The sequence below is a fragment of the Oryctolagus cuniculus genome, chromosome 21, assembly GCF_051225735.1.
Source record: "Oryctolagus cuniculus isolate XC-2025 breed Fujian yellow rabbit chromosome 21, ASM5122573v1, whole genome shotgun sequence".
Lineage (NCBI taxonomy): Eukaryota > Metazoa > Chordata > Mammalia > Lagomorpha > Leporidae > Oryctolagus > Oryctolagus cuniculus.
The window spans coordinates 33,669,903-33,685,416 of NC_142887.1; the positions used below are offsets into that span (position 1 = coordinate 33,669,903).

Here is a 15,514-nt window from a genome sequence, read left to right on the forward strand (position 1 = left end):
CCCCGGGTGCTGAGCCCTGCGCTTGATTTTCGGGAACGAATCCCCGGAATTCACAGCCCCACTGTGGTTGATTGCGGATCTTTGGGAAGCCTCGTGGAGAGGAGCCCGAGGTATCTGACTAAAAACCAGCCTGTGGTCATTACTGCTCATTCCACCTCGCTCAGCAATGACTGAGGCTGTCCGTTCCTTACGCTGCACTGGAGACGAGGCGAGGGGAGAGAACAGGCAATTCTGCTCTGAGAGAAGCTGTCAAGCACCTTACTTCACCTTTTGGCAGCAACATTGAAACAACTGCCATTTCCTAAGGGGGTGGGGGGAGGGAGAGACATCGCGGAGGAAACACAGGCTCTGCACGGCCCAGACTGCTGGGGATCGCAGCCTCATGCCCCAGCTGTTATTGACTCTGAGTAAGTCATGCAATTTCATTGGCCCTTAGTTTATTAAAAAAGAAATGGGGAGATGGTGCTGTGGCATAGCAGGTAAAGCCACCACCTGCAAGGCTGGCATCTCATATGGGCGCTGGTTCAAGTCCAGGCTGCACCACTTCCTATCCAGCTCCTTGATAATGTGCTTGGGAAATCAGTGGAAGATGACCCAAGTGCTTTGGCCCCTGCATCCATGTGGGAGAACGGAAAGACGATCCAGGCTCCTGGCTTTGGATAGGTGCAGCTCTGGCTGTTGCAGCCATCTAGGGAGTGAACCAGTGGATGGAAGACCTCTCTCTCTCTCCCTCTCCTTCTCTCTGTGTAACTGACTTTCAAATAACTCAATAAATCTTTTAAAAAATCTGTTTATTTCAGAGGCATAGCTATAGACAGAGAGTGGAAGAGACAGAGAGTTTTCCAGTGTTGGTTCACTCCCCAAATGGCCCCAGTGACTGGGCTGGGCCAGGATGAAGCCAGGAGCCAGGAGCCCCCTCCAGATCTCCCACGCAGGTGCAGGGGCCCAAGGACTTGGACCATCATCTGCTGCTTTCCCAGGTGCATTAGCAGAGAGCTGGATAGGAAGAGGAGCTGCCAGGACTGAAACCAGCTGTCTCATGGGATACTGGTGCCACAGGCTGTGGCCTTAACCCACTGCAACACAGCGCCAGCCTCAGGGTTTGTTTATTTTTTAAAGATCTCTTTTTATTTATTTGAAGGGTAGAGTTACAGAGAGAGAGAGAGAGAGAGAGAGAGAGAGAGAGAGAGAAAGGGAGGGAGAGGTAGCTCCTATACAGTGGTTCACTCTGCAACAACTGGGGCTGGGCCAGGCCAAAACCAGGAAGCTGCCATTCCATACAGGTCTCCCATATGGGTGGCAGGGGCTTGAGCCATCTTGCATGGCTTTCCCAGGCACATTAGCAGGGAGCTGGATTGGAAGCGGAGCAGCTGGGACACAAATCAGAGTTCGGATGGGATGTTGGCGTTGTAGGCAGTGGCTTAACCTGCTGTGCCACAGGGCCAGCCCCATCGGTAGGATTCAAATAGGAAAATGGAGAAAAACATGCCAGTGGGGTGAAGGGGGCTCTTTGGGAGGGGAATGTGTAGGACTGGCTTTGGGTTTGGAGCAGGGAAGTCGGCTGTCAAAGACGAAATACACTGGACAGCTGAGGTGCAGTTTCATAAACAGAAACTTATCTTTAATTCTATTTCCCCAGCAACTTAAAAAGAAAACTGTTTATTTTATTTGAGGAGCAGAGAGCCAGGAGGAGCTCCCAGCCACCGGTCCACCCCGCAAAGAGCCTGGGAGCAGTGAACTCAATCCAGGTCTCCCACGCAGGTGGCAGGGACCTGATCACTTGAGCTGTTGCCTGCTGCCTCCCAGGGTGCACATTCGCAGGAAGCTGGCATCAGAGGAACCCACGTACTCTGATGTGGGATGTACGTGTCCTAAGTGGTGTCTTTAATGCTGCACCAAACACCCACGCCGAGGAGAAGATCTTATGCAGGCTGTTGCAACAGAGAGAACGCTCCAGATCCGAGGTCAGAGAGTCTCAGGAGGGTGGTTGACCTTGGACTTCTAAGGGGCGGGGCACACAGTGGCAGATGTTTGTTTTGCAAGCAAGGCAAGTCTCAGTTATCCAAGCAGCAACTGAGAGCCTCTGCGGTTAGTCTCGGGGGATAAACGCTCATGATCTCAGTTAGCCAAAGAATGGGCAGTTGGAGCATCTGTGTCTAACCGTGTTGCAAAGCTGGGTCTTGGACCTTGCCACAGAGAAACAAGGGAGGTGTCCCCGACTCTCATGGGGAGTTAGGAGAGGGTGCATAGAGTCTTACAGAGGGCTGCACAGAGCACAGATGAAGTTCAGGGTTCCTGTTGAAGGAGCCAATCCCAGAAACTGCTAGAGTTTCTTTGCCAGGGGACAAACAGTGCCCCCAAAACTATGAGTCTCAGAGCGCAGAACCAGGTGTATTCAGGTGTAAAACCAGGGAAGCAGCCCAGGGCGTGGGAAAAAGGCAGCTTTCCTATCCTTGGGTCTCCAAACCACAGATCTGGGCATGTACGTTTGAGTGTCCTTCTATTTGTTTCTGTTAAGAGGCAAACACTGAAGAGGACCAGACTTGAGTGTTTCGTGGGGAGGAGGTGACAGTGGTTTTTCTCATGCTCTGTACCCCATCACTGGGTGGGGCCAGCAGGGATTGGGATGTGTGGTCTTCATCCCTTTGCCCAATCCTGGAACCTTCCCTACAAGGGATACAGCACAGCCTTTTCTTTTCTTTCCTTTTTTTTTCCTTTCCTTTCCTTTCCTTTCCTTTCCTTTCCTTTCCTTTCCTTTCCTTTCCTTTCCTTTCCTTTCCTTTCCTTTCCTTTCCTTTCCTTTCCTTTCCTTTCCTTTCCTTTTTTTCTTTTCTTTTAAGAATTATTTTATTTATTTGAAAGACAGAGTTACAGAGAGAGGTAGAGACAGTGAGAGAGGTCTCCCACCTGCTGGTTCACTCCCACTTCACAGGCAATGGCCAGAGCTGAACTGATCCAAAGCCAGGAGCTAGGAGCTTCTTCTGGGTCTCCCACATGGGTGCAGGGGCCCAAGGACTTGAGCCATCTTCTACTGCTTTCCCAGGCCATAGAAGAGAGCTGGATAGGAAGAGGAGCATCCGGGACTAGAACCGGTGCCCATATGGGGTGCCGGCTCTGCAGGCTGGGGCTTTAACCCACTGCATTACAGTGCAGGCCCAAACACAGCCATTTCAAACAAAAAACAATGAACAGGACCAAAAATTCCCATAGCGTACACAATTTGAATGAGCATATTGAGATAATGGGTGATGTAGCTAGCACAAGGAAACTAAGTAGGAACATTAGGCATCCAAAAACAGCTGAATCAATTAAAAACACTGGGGTGGGGGCTGGTGCTGTGGCACAGCGGGTTGATGTCCTGGTCTGCAGTGCCGGCATCCCATGTGGGTGCCAGTTCAAGTCCCAGCTGCTCTACTTCTGATCCAGCTCTTTGCTATGGCCTAGAAAAGCAGAAGGCCCCTGCACCCATGTGTGAGACCTGGAAGAAGCTCCTGGCTCCTGGCTTTGGATCGGTGCAGCTCTGGCCGTTGCAGCCAACTGGGGAGTGAACCAGCAGGTGGAAGAGCTCTCTCTCTCTCTGTGTGCCTCTCCTCTCTCTGTGTAACTCTGCCTTTCAAATAAATAAATAAATAAATCTTTTAAAAAAAACCACTGAGGTGGAGAAAAGAGAAGAGAAGAGAGAGAGATGAATTCTCTGAGTAAGTGGATTAGAAGTCAGGGTGACAGCTTGTCCCACTTTGTCTCATACTGAGGGATTTCCCAAAATACTAAGGGAGACTCAGACAAACCAGGATGGCTAGTCACCAAGACTTTTAGTTTCTGGTCCAGCCCACGAAGCTTGGGTGGCGTCACCACCCCATCCTAACAAGCGTGAAGTCGAGCCAACTGAACAGTCAACAGCTCCTCTTAGGTCTGTTAGGGAAGTGAGGCCATGAGGCAAATAGCTGCTTCCCTGAATCGGAGAGGTGGGCAGGCAGGAGCCCTTTCTGCTCAAAGCCCACTGGAGCAGAAAGAAGCCCATGGACAGGAATCTCTCCAGGAGTTGTTGGGAGGCTAAGTGCGGACAAGCCCGAGAGAGGACTCCGGGGAGGACTTGGCCCCTTGTCTGGGGCTCTGGTCATCCTGTACCACCTTACGGCGGAGGGTGTGTAGGGACACTGAGAGCGCTGTTGAGACATAGATGATGAAGGCATAAGTTCTGGGGCCCGCGTGATGCGGCACAGTGGGTTAAGCCACTGCCCTTGGCATGCCAGTTGAAGTCCCAGCTGCTCTACTTCTGATCTAGCTCCCCATTAATACGCCTGGGAAAGCAATGGAGGATGGCCCAAGTGATTGGGCTCCTGCCATCCATGTGGGAGACCTGGAATAAGTTCCCGGCTCCTGGTTTCCATCTGGCCCCAGCTCTGGCTGCTGTGGTCATTTGGAGAGTGAACCATCAGATGGAAGGTCTCTCTTAAATAAATTAATAATAAAAAAATAAAAAGAACTCCCAGGAGCCATGCAAAACTGAAATATCAAAAGTGTTCACAAAACAAAAAAATCCCTAAACTCTACCAACCTAGAATCCTGTACCCTGTGAAATTACCCTTTGAAGCCAAGGGAGAAATACTGACTTTGACCATAAAAATCAAGGAAATCTGTTGCCAGCGTATCAGCCTTGCAAAAAATGTTCAAGGAAGTTCTTGAGGGACCACTGTGGTGTAGTAGGCTGGGCCTCTGCCTGTGGCGCCAGCATCCCATATGGGCACTGGTTCAAGTCTCAGCTGTTCCAGTTCCAATCCAACTCCTTGCTAATGCTCCTGAGAAAGCAGCAGAAGATGGCCCAAGTCCTTGGGCCCCTGCACCCCTGTGGGAGACCTGGAAGAAGTTCCTGGCTCCTGGCTCTAGACCATTGCTGCCATTTGGGGAGTGAACCAGCAGATGGAAGACCTCTCTCTCTCTTTGCCTCTGGCTCTCTGTAACTCTGCCTTTCAAATAAATAAATAAATAAATAAATAAATCTTAAAAAAAAAACCCTGATACATACAAATGGTCAACAAGGAAAATGAAATGATGTGGGCAGGCATTGCTAAGCCACTGCCTATGATACCGCATCCCCATATCACAGCACTGATTTGAGTCCTGGCTGCTCAGCTTCCGATCCAGCTCCCTGCTAATGTGCCTGAAAAGCACATTGGAAAATGGCCCAAGTGCTTCACATGGGAGACTCAGATGGGGTTCCTGGCTCCTGCCTGGCCCAGCCCAGCCTCAGCCCTTGGGGCCACTTGGGGAGTGAATCAACAGATGCAAGAAACCTCTCCCTCTCTCTCTCTCTCTCTCTCTCTCTCGATCTCAGTCTTGATCTTGATCTCCCTTTCACATAAATAAAATAAATCTTAAAAAAGAAAAGATGTAAAGATGTTCTACACCACTGGTCATTAGGGAAATGCAAATAAAAGTCACAGCACACTACCATCTCTCATCTGTTGGGATGCCGGTACAGAAAACCCCCGAGGAAAGCAAGTGTTGGCAGGGCTGTGGAGAGGGGGAATGTTTGGACACTGTTGCTAGGAATATTAGTTGGCACCGCTAATATGGAAAACAGTGCGAAGGCTCCCTCAGAAGTAAAAGAGGAGTGCCGCATGACCCAGCCACCCTGCGTTTCGGATGCATGTGCAGAGGAAGTAAAACACCACCTGGATGAGGTATCTGCAGTCCCAGGTTCATTGAGCTGTTAGTCACCATTGCCCAGCCAGAACAATTAGAGAAGAAAAAGAAACTAAAGGACCCCAGCTGGAAAGGAAGACGTGAAATTATGTTTGCATTAGGTGTGATCATATACTCAAAAAATTTTTTTAATAAAAGATTTACTTGCTTATTTGAAAAAGAGAGAGAGAGAAAGAGAGGGAGAGGGAGAGAGAGAGAATCTTCCATCTGCTGGTTCACTCCCCAAATGTCTACAACAGCCAGATCTAGGCCAGGCCAAAGCCAGGGGCCAGGAACTCCGTCTAGATCTCCCGCGTGGATGCAGGGGCCCAAGCACTTGGACCATCTTCCACTGCTTTCCCAAGACCCTTATTAGCAGGAAGCTGGATTAGAAGTGGAGCAGCTGGGATTCCAACCAGTGCTCTTAACCCACTTTATCCACTGCACCACAACACCTGCTCCACAAAAACTGAAGCCTCAACAAAAGTACTAGATAGGCTCAGGGCCAGCGCTGTGGTGCAGTGGGTTAAAGCCCTGGCCTGCAGTGCTGGCATCCCATATGGGCGACGGTTCTAGTACCAGCTGCTCCTCTTCCGATCCAGCTCTCTGCTGTGGCCTGGGAAAGCAGAAGAGGATGTCCCAAGTGTTTGATCCCCACACCCACTTGGGTGACCTGGAGGAAGCCTGGCTCCTGGCTTCAGATCTGCCCAGCTCCAGCCATTGTGGCCATTTTGGGGGGTGAACTGGTGGATGGAAGATCTCTCTGTCTCTGTCTCTTTTTCTCTCTCTCTAACTCTGCCTTTCAAATAAATAAATAAATCTGAAAAAAGCTATCATATTTCTACACACAATGAACTGTCCAAAAAGTAAATTAAAAGAATCTCACTCAAAATAGTGTCATCGAAAGGAATAAAATTCTTTTATTTATTTTAAAGTCAGAGTTGCAGAGAGAGAGAAGGAGAGGCAAAGAGAGAAAGAGAGAGAGAGAGAGAGGTCTTCCATCCACTGGTTCACTCCCCAGATGACCCCAATGGCCAGAGCTGCACCAATCAGAAACCAGGAACCAGGAGCTTACTCCAGGTCTCCCATGTAGGTGCAGGGGCCACAGGACTTGGGCCATCTCCCACTGCCTTCCCAGCCCATAGCAGAGAGCTGGCTTGGAAGTGGAGCAGCCAGGACTCAAACTGGCATCCATATGGGATGCTGGCACTGCAGGCGGCAGCTTTACCCACCATGCCACAGCACCAGTCCCAAATAAAATTCTTTTTTTTTTTTTTTTTTTTTTGACAGGCAGAGTGGACAGTGAGAGAGAGAGACAGAGAGAAAGGTCTTCCTTTTGCCGTTGGTTCACCCTCCAATGGCCGCCGCGGCCGGCGCGCTGCGGCCGGCGCACCGCGCTGATCCGATGGCAGGAGCCAGGAGCCAGGTGCTTTTCCTGGTCTCCCATGGGGTGCAGGGCCCAAGCACCTGGGCCATCCTCCACTGCACTCCCGGGCCACAGCAGAGGGCTGGCCTGGAAGAGGGGCAACCGGGACAGAATCCGGCGCCCCGACCGGGACTAGAACCCGGTGTGCCGGCGCCGCTAGGCGGAGGATTAGCCTAGTGAGCCGCGGCGCCGGCCCCCCAAATAAAATTCTTAAGAATAAGCTTAACCACAGAGATGAAGAGTTGCACATGGATAAGTACAAGTCAGAAACAAAAGAAAGAAGATCTAAGCAGAAAGAAAATAACCCCAAGATCAGGGATTGAAAGGCTATTAAGGAGACACTATTACCTGTCTCTTAACTCCCAGCACTTGTGAAGGTGGCATCATTTGGAAATAGTCTTTGTGCATATAAGTAAGACCAGGTCACAGTTGATTGTGATGACCCATAATATGATAGGACTGGTGTCTTTTAATAAATTGATTTATTTAAGGAATTTATTTGAAGGAGAGAGAATAGAGGGAGAGGGAGAGAGAGAGAGAGAGAGAGAGAGAGAGAGAGAATAGAAGGGAAGAGGGAGAGGGAGAGGGAGGGAGAATAGAGGCAGAGGGAGCTCTCCCCACCATGGTTCCCCCCTCAGATGCCCACAGTGCTGAGGCTGGACCAGGCTGAAGTCAGGAACCAGGAGCTCCATCCAGGTCTTCCACAGGGGCAGCAGGGACGGAAGCACTCGAGCCATCGCCTGCTCCCTTCCTAGACGTGCGTATGCAGAAAGCTGGGTTGGAGGCAGAGGGGAAACTCGAACCCGTGCACTCTGAGGGGATGTGGGTGACCCGAGGTGGGGACTCGGCCCCTGCACCCCACACCCACCCATCCAAGCACGAGTTCAGAACACACGTGTCCCCTTGGCTTTGGGGAGCACACCTGCATTTTCCAGGGTCGGCCCTGTGTCTTGGATTCAGCCTCTGGCTTTGAACTTGGACCTCTTCCTTGGAGTTTCTCCTCAAGCCCTGAGCCAGAGACTTTACCTCCTGGGAGGGCAGGCGACACCTGCACAGCAGGTGCGTGGAGGGCAACGTTCTTTTTCCACCATGATGCCAGAAAAAGCCCCTCTGCTGTTTCCGGTGAGCGCGAGAGCCCGCACTGCTGAGGGTTTCCTCTGTCTGCTTCCCTCTCAGAGAAGCCGCATTAGTCTTCTGCCCATGGCTGCTTTGGAGCCAAGAGTCCTTCACATCCTGGCCATCACCACTGCCTGCAGGGGTCCTCCTGCCTCTCACTCCCACCATGGATTTCCAAGGCCATGCTCCTCATTGGAAAGCATGGAGAAGGAGTTTTATTAACCATGTATTTATTTATTTGAAAGGCAGAGACTTTTTATTTGAAAGGCACCATGGCTCAATAGGCTAATCCTCCGCCTTGCGGCGCCAGCACACCAGGTTCTAGTCCCGGTCGGGGCACCTGTCCCGGTTGCCCCTCTTCCAGGCCAGCTCTCTGCTGTGGCCCGGGAGTGCAGTGGAGGATGGCCCAAATGCTTGGGCCCTGCACTCCATGGGAGACCAGGAGAAGCACCTGGCTCCTGCCATCGGATCAGCGCGGTGCGCCGGCTGCAGCGCACCAGCCGCAGAGGCCATTGGAGGGTGAACCAACGGCAAAGGAAGACCTTTCTCTCTGTCTCTCTCTCTCACTGTCCACTCTGCCTGTCAAAAAAAAAAAAAAGGCAGAGACAGAAATAGAGATAGAGACAGAGATACAGAGATAGAGAGAGAGAGGTCTTCCATCTGCTGGTGCACTCCCCAAATGGCCACAACTGCTGGGACTGGGCTGGCCCAAAGCCAGGAGCCAGGAGCTTCTTCCAGGTCTCCCACATGCATGCAGGTGCCCCAGGACTTGAGCCATCCTCTGCTGCTTTCCCAGGCACATTAGTAGGGAGCTGGATCAGAAGAGGAGCAGCTGGGTTTCAGACCAGCCCCCGTAGGGAATGCTGGCCCTGCAGGCAGAGGCGTAACCTACTATGCCACAGTGCTGGCCCTGGAAAAGTGTCTTGTAACCACCTCCTGGTGTTTTGATAACTGGGCACTCAGGCAGATTGGCCATCACCAGGGCTCAGGGCTCAGGTCCTCATGTATCTGCCTCCCTGTTTCCTTATTATCATGTTACAATGGTTTATTTGACAGGGAAAGGGGTAGAACTGGAGAGACATATCTTCTATCTGCTGGTTTGTTCCCCAAATGGCTGCAACAGCCAGGGCTGGACCAGGTCAAAGCCAGGAGGCGGAAACTCCATCCAGATCTCCCACGTGGCTGGCAGGGACCCAAGTACCTGTGCCATCATCTGCTGCCTCCCAGTAAAGCTGGATTGGAATCACAGAGCGGCCAGGACTTGAACCAGGCACTCAGACATGGAATGTGACATCCCAAGTGACAGCTTAGCCTGCTGTGCCAGTTTTGGGGTGACACAGTTCAGTCCTAAGAGGACCAAGGGGAACCTGCTCTGTGGGCTGGAGAGTGGGCAGGGCTAGGAGTCTGGGTTCCCCAGGGGTCTCCTTCTCAAGACTCCAGTCACTCTACTTCAATATTAGGAGGGACAGGAGCTGGGCTGAAGGCATGTCTAGGGCGAGGAAGGGATCAGAACACCCTATACTCTCCAGGGCCTGTGAAGTTAAATGCACAGAACCGCTGGTCCAAGTGAGAGAGAAAAATGCGTTCACTCTTCTGCACGGAGAGTGGCAGGACCTGCAGATACTTCCTGGAAAGGGCTGTTTCTGGCTTTGTGGCCCAATGGTCTCTGCCACTACTCAACTGTGTCCTTGGAGCGAGAAAAGAAGCCACAGACAGGGGCTGGTGTTGGGGCACGGTGGGGGAGGCTGCCATGGTGCCTGCATCCCATATGGGCACAGGTTTATAGTGTCCCAGCTGCTCCTCTTCCAGTCCAGCTCCCTGCTGTGGTCTGGGAAAGCAGCAGAAGATGGCCTAAGTCCTTGGACTCCTGCACCCACGTGGCAGACCCTGATGGAGCTCCTGGCTCCTGGCTTCAGGGGGTATTGTGGTCTTCTAGGGGAGTGAACCAATAGATGGCGGATTCTCTCTCTCTCTCCCTCTCTCTCTCTCTCCCGCCCTCTCCCTCTCCCCTCCCCCTCCCCCTACCTCTCTCAACTCTGCCTTTCAAAATAAATAAATACATAAAATCTTAAAAGGTCACAGACAACAGGTGTGTACTGAGCAGGTGCTGTCAGCAGCCTGAGGCTGTGTCTTCTCTTTCCAGTTCACTGGGCATTTAAAGTGGGACAGGAAAAGTTATTTCTGAGGGCCCCAGCTCCCTCCGAGGGGGAAGCTGAGGTCACTCCCAGGAGGGACCCGAGCCCACCGGCTGCCGTCCTGGGCCCCGGCCTGGGAGTCTCCAGCAGGTGCTTCCTCCCTCAGAGGCTGCCACGGAGCAAGACCAGAGCCACAAAGGCTGTTCCTGTAACTGACACTGCAAACCAGTGAAAGCCTGGGATGGTAGTGACCAGGGACCGGGGCGTGTAGGGTCCCACCCCTTGGAGCAGGGAGGGAGCTGCCGGCTCAGAGTGAAGACCCCAGGAGTGGAGGTCATGGGAGATTGTGCTGTGTGGCTAGGAACCATGTCCTGGATTCCACTTTGGCTCCTGCTACTTGCCCAGTGCGCAGGTGAGGGAACTGGGAACCCCCGGAGCCCAAGCCCCCTGCCCCTGCGCGCCTCTTGCCCTGCCCCATGTGCTGAATTTGGCCCCCAGGTGGTGGCCCTCAGCCGGCCTTGCACCAGCCGCCGACCGCGTCTTCGGCCCTGGGGACCACGGTCCGTCTCGCCTGCACCCTGAGCCGCGACCACAGCGTGGGACTACACAGCATCTTCTGGTATCAGCAGAGGCCAGGCCACCCGCCCAGGTTCCTGCTGCGGTACTTCTCGCACTCCAACCAGCTCCACGGCCCCGGGATCCCTCCTCGCTTCTCCGGATCCAAGGACGTGGCCCGGAACAGCGGCTACCTGATCATCTCGGAGCTGCGGCCGGAGGATGAGGCTGTGTATTATTGCGCCATGGGCAGCCTGGAGGAGGAGATGGAGAGGAAGAGGGGGGAGGAAGAGGAGCCTGCGGCCTCAGGGTCCCAGGTGCCCAAGAACAGCGCGCCCTGAGGCGGAGACACCAGGATCGGCACCCCCTTAACTAGGAGAGAGGCCGGCGTGGGGGGAAGGAGGTGCCCCCTGCTGGCCCCAGGAGTCCCCAGGCTGCCCTGGAGTGTCTCCTGGCACAGGCGGTGTTGCTGGAAGCCCCCCGGGTTGGAGGCTGGGGTGAGGGATTAAAGTTCCTGTGTCTTGAGAAGTCTCGGTGCTGTGTTTTGCTGGGCACTGGAGAGGTCAGGATGGGCGGGGCGCAGTTGCGAGCCAGGATCCCAGAGAGCCTGGCCATTACCGCTGGCTTGGTTGGGCAATGTGGCCAGGGGCTCACCCCAGATCACGGCGCTGGGGTGGGGGAACAGTTGACCAAAGCACCCTGCGTTCTTGGTGGGGGTGGGAAAGGGACATCTTTGCCAAGGGCGTGCCTTTCTGTAGGCATCAGCTGACTCATCAGCTGAGTTTACAGGGCTAATGAGCGTAGGGACACCTTCCCTGGGTCTCTGGGGGAGGTGACCTGGGGGTAGGGAGCTCCGCCTTGGTTCTATTGAGATTCTGGGCTAAATAGTTCTCAGCTGTGGGGCTGTCCTGTGCATTGCAGGATTGGCCTCTGCCCACCAGCTGTGTCACTCCTCGGACTGTGCCAATCCCACGGGTCTCTAGCCGTCACCAAGTGTCGCCAGGTGTGGCAGAGTCTCCCCAGCTGAGAAGCACCATCTAAGGAGAGCAGTGCCTTCACTCTCGGGCACAGAGCCAGGATTTGTTTGTTTGTTTGTTCCTGGAAAGGGCCAGGGAGTGAGTATTTTTGACCCTGTGGGCCGTTGCAGATGCTCAATGCTGTCGCAGCCAGAGATCATGGGAGCCCGCGCTGGTGCCTGTGCTCCTCAGATCTCATTTACAGAGCCAGGTGGGGCTGCCGGAGGTGTGGCCACTGGGGCCATAGTGGGCCACCCCTGCTCTGGAGGACCCCCCACCCCCAGGTCCCGCCTCCAAAGGCTTCAACCAAGCCTTTGCTTCCTGGGATCATCAGGGTCCCCTTCAGCTCCTCCTGTGACCCCAACTTGGGTGAGAACGTCCACTAGGATGGTAAAAAAGACCCCGAGAGCCCCTCCTCCTCTCCAACCAGAGATGGACACATGTCAATACTGGCTGGTCCCCACGTGCTGCTGGCCTGCCTGTGGTCAAACTGCTGTCAGCTCACGGCAGGCCCCAGGGACCCTGTGTTCTTTCACTTCCTCGAATGCACAGAAGTTTCAGGCTCCCCCTGCCCCTGGCCCCACCCCCAAGGTCAGCCACGTGGCCTCCAGAAAAACACCATCTTCTGCCTGTCACCCTCCCCCCCCCCCATTCATACTCTGTGACTCCGGGATTCTGTGCTAGCACAACAAATCCAGGACAACTGTCCTGGGCTCCATTATCCTCCACGAGGGTTCGACCTTGGACTTGGGATTTTGTTCAGCTACAGGGAGGGGCTTAGCTCTGTTGGCCTTGGAGGTTTCTCCAGGTAGCATGTAGATACGTAGACTAGCGTGGATTCATTTTACGCGAAGCATTTAGCCCTGGGGTTGACTGTCACAGGCACTCCACAAAACGCCACTGCCACCCTTTCCTCGCCAGTCACCAGCCTGTCAGGTCCAGCCTCAGCCATTATCAGGCCTTGGGCCGCCCCCCACTCCTCACCTTGTTTCTGCCTACTTAAGCTGATGGCAATCACAAACACTGATTCCCTTGGCGGCCTCCCAGCCTCCGCCCAACTGCTTACTTGGAGGAAGGACTCGCTGGCCCTTGGCAGCCGCCGGACCAGGGTTCCACCATTCCTGCAAACCTCAGCTCTTGGGCAAGACCCCCAGAGGGAGCAATGACCGGCTCCCTCTGGTGTGCCAACACTACGTTTTCCTACCTCGATCCAGCCCCTCCCCCACACCTCTATGTCTATCTAGGGAGACTCCCCGCGCCTCCACGGGCCTGCAAATTGTCAGCGGTTCCGCACCTGACGGGCATTAGGAGAGCCGAGCGAATCAATGAGTAAGCAGAGGAAGGCACGACTCAGCGAATTATCCTGTGATTCTGGGATCCACTTAGGTGGCTGGGGCCATCGTAAGGCCCTACGGAGGGAGAGCCAGCCCAGACAGCCCCTGTCATGTTAGTGAATGGCCACACACACAGCCTGTCATATTAGTGAATGACCACACACACACACACAGCCTGTCATATTAGTGAATGGCCACACACACAGCCTGTCATATTAGTGAATGACCACACACACACACAGCCTGTCATATTAGTGAATGACCACACACACACACACACACAGCCTGTCATATTAGTGAATGGCCACACACACAGCCTGTCATATTAGTGAATGACCACACACACACACACAGCCTGTCATATTAGTGAATGGCCACACACACACACAGCCCCTATCATATTAGTGAATGACCACACACACACAGCCTGTCATATTAGTGAATGACCACACACACACACACACACACAGCCTGTCATATTAGTGAATGACCACACACACACACACACACACAGCCTGTCATATTAGTGAATGACCACACACACACACAGCCTGTCATATTAGTGAATGACCACACACACACACAGCCTGTCATATTAGTGAATGACCACACACACACACAGCCTGTCATATTAATGAATGGCCACACACACGCACACACACCCACAGCCCCTGTCATATTAGTGAATGGCCACACACCCACACAGCCCGTCATATTGGTGAATGGCCACACACACACACACACACAGCCCCTGTCATATTAGTGAATGGCCACACACTCACACACACCCACAGCCCCTGTCATATTAGTGAATGGCCACACACACACACACACTTCTGATTTGCCCTGCCTATGAAGTGCAGGGATAGGAAAGTTTGAAACAGGCCAATGCAGAGAACTTTCTGAACTGTAATGGGGGGAGGAGGTATCAGGAGAGGGGTTCTCAGATCGCCAGGGTCCACCCCCCAGCAAAGACCCCTCCAGGTGCCCACAGGGCCTGAACAGGCCAAAGAAGGGCATGGGGGTACTGAGAGTTCCCGCTGTTACCTGGAGGGGGCAGGCAGGGGGTTCCTGGCTCCCGGGCCCAGGTTAGGAAGATGGAGATGAGGCCCACCTGGAAGCCCCTCCTGGTGCCCCCGTCTGCACACTTGCCCCTGGGATTGTGTGCACCTGCTGCTGCCCTGCCTGCCATGGCCCCGACACCCTGCCTCCCTCTTCCCCCGTAGACACTGGGGCTTTTGTTGTGTGTTGACTGTGTCTGGACCCTGGGAAAAACCCATCTGGAGAAAAACAGATCAAAGGTTCTAGATTTTTCTATCTGATGAAAACAGCTGTGTTTACTTTGGTTAAAGGTGGCAATTTTTATAAATGATGGAGACTATATTAGATGTAATTATAACAGACAATACCTTTAAAAATTCAATACATCTTTTGCATTTTGGCCATGTCTTTTTTTTTTTTTTAAGATTTATTTATTTAGTTGAAAGGCAGAGTTACAGAGAGGCAGAGGCAGAGAGAGTCTTCCATTCTGTGGTTCACTCCCCAGATGGCCACAATGGCCACAGCTGAGCACATCTGGAGCCAGGAGCCTGGAGCTTCTTCTGGGTCTCCCACGTGGGTGCAGGGGCCCAAGCACTTGGCCCCTTCCCTTCTTTCCTTCTTTGCTTCTTTCCTTCTCTCCTCCCTCCTTCCCCCTTCCCTCCTTCCCCCTGCCCCCTTCCCCCCTTCCCTCCTTCCCTCCTTTCCCCCTTCCCCCTTCCCTCCTTCCCTCCTTCCCCCCTTCCCTCCTTCCCCCCTTCCCTCCCTTCCCTCCTTCCCTCCTTCCCCCCTTCCCTCCCTTCCTCCCTTCCCTTCGTTTTTAATGATTTACAAAGGCTTTAGGTAGAATTAGTTCTCTTTGAATACAGTAACTTTTAAAAATTACCTCAACTCAAAGCTGAACATTCCCAAAGTTTAACATAACCTAGTGTGAGATCCAAATTAAAATAAGCTGACCCCACACCACAAACATACGTGCTTCTCTGCAAACCAGCAGAGGGGTCAGTGTATCTGGAGAAATGCACCATCCATCATGTGTTAGTGTTAGGATAAACACTGACACCAAACAGGTCAATTTGTATAAGCACTGCACAAACAGTGCATTTACTCAGCAGTTGGCTGACAACCTTAATTAGCTGGCAGATAGCTGGGAGCAAGGCAGTAAGGACAGATAGACAGAGGTAACAGAGACACAGGAGAGAGCCAGCG

General features: G+C 53.2%; 1 protein-coding gene across 1 annotated transcript; it reads left to right on the top strand.

The window, feature by feature from the left end:
* The first annotated feature begins 279 nt into the window (after positions 1-279).
* LOC138842964 (immunoglobulin iota chain) lies at positions 280-11,422 on the top strand. Its single transcript, XM_008251893.5, has 2 exons — positions 280-407; positions 10,861-11,422. Exons 1-2 carry the CDS (start codon positions 383-385, stop codon positions 11,256-11,258), a joined length of 423 nt encoding a protein of 140 aa, XP_008250115.3. The 5' UTR covers positions 280-382; the 3' UTR covers positions 11,259-11,422.
* The last annotated feature ends 4,092 nt before the right edge of the window (positions 11,423-15,514 follow it).